Source organism: Coffea eugenioides, chromosome 9, assembly GCF_003713205.1.
Source record: "Coffea eugenioides isolate CCC68of chromosome 9, Ceug_1.0, whole genome shotgun sequence".
Lineage (NCBI taxonomy): Eukaryota > Viridiplantae > Streptophyta > Magnoliopsida > Gentianales > Rubiaceae > Coffea > Coffea eugenioides.
Genome location: NC_040043.1, coordinates 14,105,874 through 14,111,623, shown reverse-complemented (window position 1 = coordinate 14,111,623; position 5,750 = coordinate 14,105,874). Strand labels below are relative to the sequence as shown.

Below are 5,750 nucleotides of genomic sequence, written 5' to 3'. Positions count from 1 at the left end.
CTCTTTTCTTCCTAGAATTCCAATTAAATTAGTAGATACATTAATTAGATAACGCTGAAATTCCTACATCAACTCTCAAGCTCTCCTAACTCCCTTTGTCCTTGTAAGTTTTAACATCTCTATTGGACCAAATGAGAAACGAGACATACAAATTGATTTTGGCCTTTCCCCCCTTTCCAAAGCTGATGATGAAACTGGACCAGTGGACAAATTGTTTAAAATGGACCACTGAGTGTTCCCTGTATGGGAACCTCCTGGGTAGCTCGGTTGGTCACGAGATCCTCCTTAGGTACCGTTATCCATTCTCCTCCAACAAGGATCGAGTCCCAGTAGTTACCGGTTCGAGGAGATGTGGCCTCTCCTCTCGGACCTCAAGGGGATTAGTCGGGTCCACCCGAAGCCCGAATACCCCTGAGTAGACCAAAAAAAAAAAGAAAAAGAGTGTTCCCTGTATGGTTTGACTCTGACTAGGGACTTTTCTTCAAATCTTCCAACATGGCCAATCAGGGATAGTATATATATTTGCCATAGTAGGAAGGAAAAGAAGTAGATATTGAACAAAGAAAGAAATGGAGAAAAAACATATCTCCTTAGTTTTAACTTTCATTTCCCTGTTCCTTCTTACTTCATCATCACATTCATATTTGATCCTTGATAATTTCATTGAATGCTTTTCACATGATTTTCCATTGTCTACTACATCGCTGGATGTTATACATACTCCAAGCAATTCCTCTTACTCATCCCTCTTGGAATCTCCGATCAGAAACCTAAGATTTCTCACTTCCACTACCCCTAAACCACTAGCTGTCATAACACCTTCCACTTATGATCATGTCCAGGCCACAGTTACGTGTTGTAGAAAACATGGAGTACAAATTCGAACACGAAGTGGCGGCCATGACTACGAGGGCCTGTCCTATACATCTAACGTTCCTTTCATCATACTTGATCTTGTAAACCTTAGAGCAATAGATGTCAACTCGGAGGAAAACAGTGCATGGGTTCAGTCTGGAGCTTCCCTTGGCGAATTGTATTATTGGATTTCGCAGAAAAGCCCAAGCCATGGCTTTCCAGCTGGAATTTGTCCAACAATTGGAGTTGGTGGACACTTCAGTGGAGGTGGCTATGGTACCATATCAAGAAAATATGGATTAGCAGCTGATAATGTTCTTGATGCAGTCATAGTTAATGCTGACGGGCAAATTCTTGATAGAAAATCCATGGGGGAAGACTTGTTTTGGGCAATCAGAGGAGGTGGAGGATCAAGTTTTGGAGTCATAGTTGCCTGGAAAATCAAAATTTCCTATGTTCCACCACTTGTAACAGTTTTTAGCCCATCCAGGACTCTAGACCTAGGTGCTACTAATCTTGTTTACAAGTGGCAACAAATTGCAAACAAGCTCCCTGAAGATTTATTCATCAGGTTAGTTATAGTAGCGGATGGAGAAGGAAAGAATAGAACAATTCGAGTTACTTTCAACTCATTATTCCTTGGGAGGACTGATCAACTTCTCGAAGTAATGAAAGAAAGTTTTCCTGAACTTGGTTTGATAAAAGAAGATTGTAGGGAGATGAGTTGGATTGAAACAATACTTTATTTTGACAATAGAAATGGGCAAACCATAGATGGCCTTAAAAATAGGGTACCTGACCCAAAGGGTTTCTTCAAAGCAACTTCAGATTATGTGGAGGAACCATTATCTCAGGCAGCATTAGAGAAGCTATGGAAATGGTGCTTGGAGGAAGAAAGACCTGCACTTATTTTTGAACCCTATGGAGGAATAATGGATAAGATACCAGAGTGGCAACTTCCATTTCCCCATAGAAAAGGTAATTTGTATAATATTCAGTACTTTGTACAGTGGAGTGTTGGAAGTAATGAAGCATCAGAAAGGCACATAAATTGGATGAGAAGGTTGTATCAACATATGACCCCATATGTATCAAAAGGACCAAGAAGGGCGTACTTGAATTACAGGGATCTTGATTTTGGTGTTCACAGTAATATTTCTGGTACAACTTACTCAGAAGCCAAAAAATGGGGAGCCAAGTATTTTAGCAAAAATTATAGGGCATTGGCATTCATCAAGGGTAAAGTTGATCCTGAAAATTTCTTCAATGATGAGCAAAGTATTCCACCCTTTAAGTGAAGGGGGTATGGCCCTTTTACCTTTGTTCTCTCTCTTGTATCATTAGTAAAGTTGTGTAGGTTCAATAAATTTACATATGTAAGGCTTTATTGATGTTTATTTTCTTCGTGCAAAATGAATAAAACGAGAAATTTTATTCTTATGTGAAGAACTCTTTTGAACTTTGACTTGCATATAGGCCTTGCTATTCTCTACTTATTAGGTTTCTCTTTGACTTCCCCAAGTTATTAGTCCTTGTACCATCAAGCTTTTGTTCCATGAGAGTTCCTGTTTCAAAAGAGAAAAGTCCCAAAGTGATCAAATTCTAATAGTTGAAAATTTAATTTGAAAGAAGAACTCAATCTTGATTACTAATTAACTATTAGTCGTGGAGCTAGTGGTCAAGGAGTTGAACTCTCGCCTCGCAAAAATCAGGATTCGATCCTAATTGGCAGGTTTGCGATAGTGAGGGAATAGGGCAATAATGGCCAGGCCCTGAACTTGCATTAACATGAATAGACATGGTATTGCAATCGACTCTTTAACGTTATGGGGGAATCTTGATTACTTATTTTCTTCTCATGAATCATAATATAACAAATCCTGGTTATTTGTGAGATTGGGTTCATGTGGCAAACATTTGGGTAGCTGTATTGTTTAAAGAAATTCTAAGAGCAGAACAATGTAGTTAGCCAAAAGCAGCCACGACAATATCTTATAGTTTTCTCATCATACAAGACAAGAACAATGTACTTAGCCAAAACCCAAAAGCAGCCACGACAATAACTTGTAAATTTGTTGTCATGTTATTGATTTAGTGTTTGTTTTGCCTCTTCCTCCAAGGATTATAAAAATCTTTAATTAGCTGTTGTAATAACAGGAGTTGAAAACTTTAGAATCCAAGTCCACTAATTCAAACATTATCTATTGAAATTAGTTAAGTTTTGAAGAGGGAAAATGACATGTTTCATCCTTCACATTTCGTAAAAATATTCTTTTCGTCCCTCACATTTAAAACGAAGCAAATTGGTCCTTCACATTTAAAAACCCAAACTTTTACATCCTAGAAATAAACTCTCAGTTGTGCATCAAACCATCTAACAACTCAGTTATAAATTTTGGGGATAGAATTGATAGATCACTTGCAAAAACATATTTCCAACAAATAAATTAAAGCAATTAAAAAATCTTAATTAAAACCCATTTGTTTCTTCAAAAGAACGAAATAGTGCTAAAGCTCTCAAGCACTAAACCCTTAGTGCAACAAAACTGAGGAATATGCCTAAGGGTTTAGTGCTTGAGAGCTTTAGCACTATTTCGTTCTTTTGAAGAAGCAAACGGGTTTTAATTAAGATTTTTTAATTGCTTTAATTTATTTGTTGGAAATATGTTTTTGCAAGTGATCTATCAATTCTATCCCCAAAATTTATAACTGAGTTGTTAGATGGTTTGATGCACAACTGAGAGTTTATTTCTAGGATGTAAAAGTTTGGGTTTTTAAATGTGAAGGACCAATTTGCTTCGTTTTAAATGTGAGGGACGAAAAGAATATTTTTACGAAATGTAAGGGATGAAACATGTCATTTTCTCTTTTGAAGAAATGAAAAAATGGGGATCCTTCTTCTAGATGAGTTCCATTTGGTTATATAATTCAAGTCAGTCGGGTGCTTTAATTGCATAGCAAGTCAATGTTTTCAGTCTTTCAAGATTTAGACTAGTTTAATCTATTGGAAAATTGCAACAAATTGCAATTTTGACTACGGAATTATTGCTTTTTTTCTTTTTCATATTATTGCTTCAGTGTTAGTTTTGCCTGTTCCTCCAAAAACTAATGAAATCTTTAATTGGCTGCTGAAGCAACCGCAGTTGAAAAATAATATCCAGATCTATTGAATCCCTAAGTATATGGAGGAAAACAAAATCAAACAGGATCTATTGAAGTTAGTCTAGCTCGTAAGAAATCAAGTATATATAGGGGTCCTACTTCTGGATAATTTCCATTTGTTTATACAATCAACATCTGTCGGATCCTCTAAATATTAGTCTTTCAAGATTAATTACGCTAGTTTAATCTATTGGAAAATTGTCAGAGATTGTTTAAATTGTATATAATTGTTTCCGTTGAAAATTAAAGCCATGGAGAAAAAGCCTATGCGTTACTGTCACAGACAGCTAATAAATTCAAATAAGAAAATAAGAAACCACGTTCGACATACTATACATTGAATGTACATCTTAAAGACTTAAACATTACTTTTTCTGTTATCAAAAAAAAAACACTACTTGTTGTTTCTCTTTTTTCTTTTGAAAGACACACTATTAAGCACCCTTTTTTTTTAGTGTAAGCAGAACGACTTGAATCCGAGACCTCTTGCTTACACTCCCACCCCCATACCACCCAACCCATCCCTCCCCCCCACACTATTAAGCACCTTAAACATTACTTAGGTTTTGTTCTCAATTCTTTTATATTTTACAAAATCTAATTATAGAAACTGATTACAACAGAGAATAATTAGAATCAGTAAAAGCTTTTTCTTTTTGCATGAGTATAGATTTTAGCTTTTTTTAATAATTAAAAATTTTATAATTAAAATCCAAAAGTAATCAAAAACATCACAAAATTTAATTTATCTAAAATCACAATCTATCATTAATTAAAATAATTAATCGAGAAAGAAATCCTTACTTTGGGACAGGCTTAAATTGGGCTGATCTGTCAAACAGCACCCATGTGTCGTTGAGCTAGCTTTTAGGCCTATATTCACCTTTGCAACGCTAATACTAATTGTGCAGCGTCAGCTCAGCCTTGTTATTTTTGGGCTCAACCATTTGAGCCCGATTCAACTGCGCCAACCCAGTCAAGAATGGCGGAAGGAGAATAAATTGCAATGTTGCAGTACTGTCGAGAAAATCATTAAGGTTGTTAATAAACCATCATTCATGATTAATAGGCTAGGGTTCATTTAATAAAAGCTGAAAACTTAATATAAAATCTAAACAATGAAATTTCAAGTGTTGAATATATTAAGCAACTACATTGCAAAAATTAATCAAAGCTTCGTTTCATAGAACTAAAACATTGCATGCTTGAATTTAATTACATTAATAAGAGTGGTATTATAACATAGTATATACTTCAAAAAACTAGAGTTCCTTTTATTTTTTTTTCGAAAACTAAACTTTAGTATATATATATACATACATACATACAGACATATATACATATGTATGAACATACGTACGTATATACACATAGAAAGGCCTTAAAAAATAGCATATACTTCAAATAACTAAAGTTCTACTTATTTTTCTTTTCAGAAACTAAAGTGTAGTGTAGGGTGTGTATGTATGTAAAGTTCAATGCGCGTATATATATATATATATATATATATATATATTTCAGAAATTAAAGTTCAATGTGTGTGTGTGTCTGTGTATAGACACACATATGTATGTATGTATATGTAGTTATGATAATGAATTAAGATGAGAGTTGTTAGATTCGAATTTCTACTAGTCTCAATTTTGATTGTTTGACAACTACACACGAAGGCCTTAAAAAAAAAGAAAGAAAGAAAGAAACTATATACCAAGGCCTCGCTGGACACTGACATG

At 34.8% G+C, this 5,750-nt stretch overlaps 1 protein-coding gene across 1 annotated transcript; it reads left to right on the top strand.

Annotated features, from left to right (window-relative positions):
• The first annotated feature begins 569 nt into the window (after window positions 1-569).
• Window positions 570-2,153, top strand: LOC113782264 (berberine bridge enzyme-like 26). The gene has a single exon (XM_027328163.1). It carries the CDS (start codon window positions 570-572, stop codon window positions 2,151-2,153), a length of 1,584 nt encoding a protein of 527 aa, XP_027183964.1.
• Window positions 2,154-5,750: the final 3,597 nt, after the last annotated feature.

Bases quoted from the DNA above. Each gene is read 5' to 3' on its own strand.
- LOC113782264 (XM_027328163.1), top strand. From the start codon at position 570: ATGGAGAAAAAACATATCTCCTTAGTTTTAACTTTCATTTCCCTGTTC.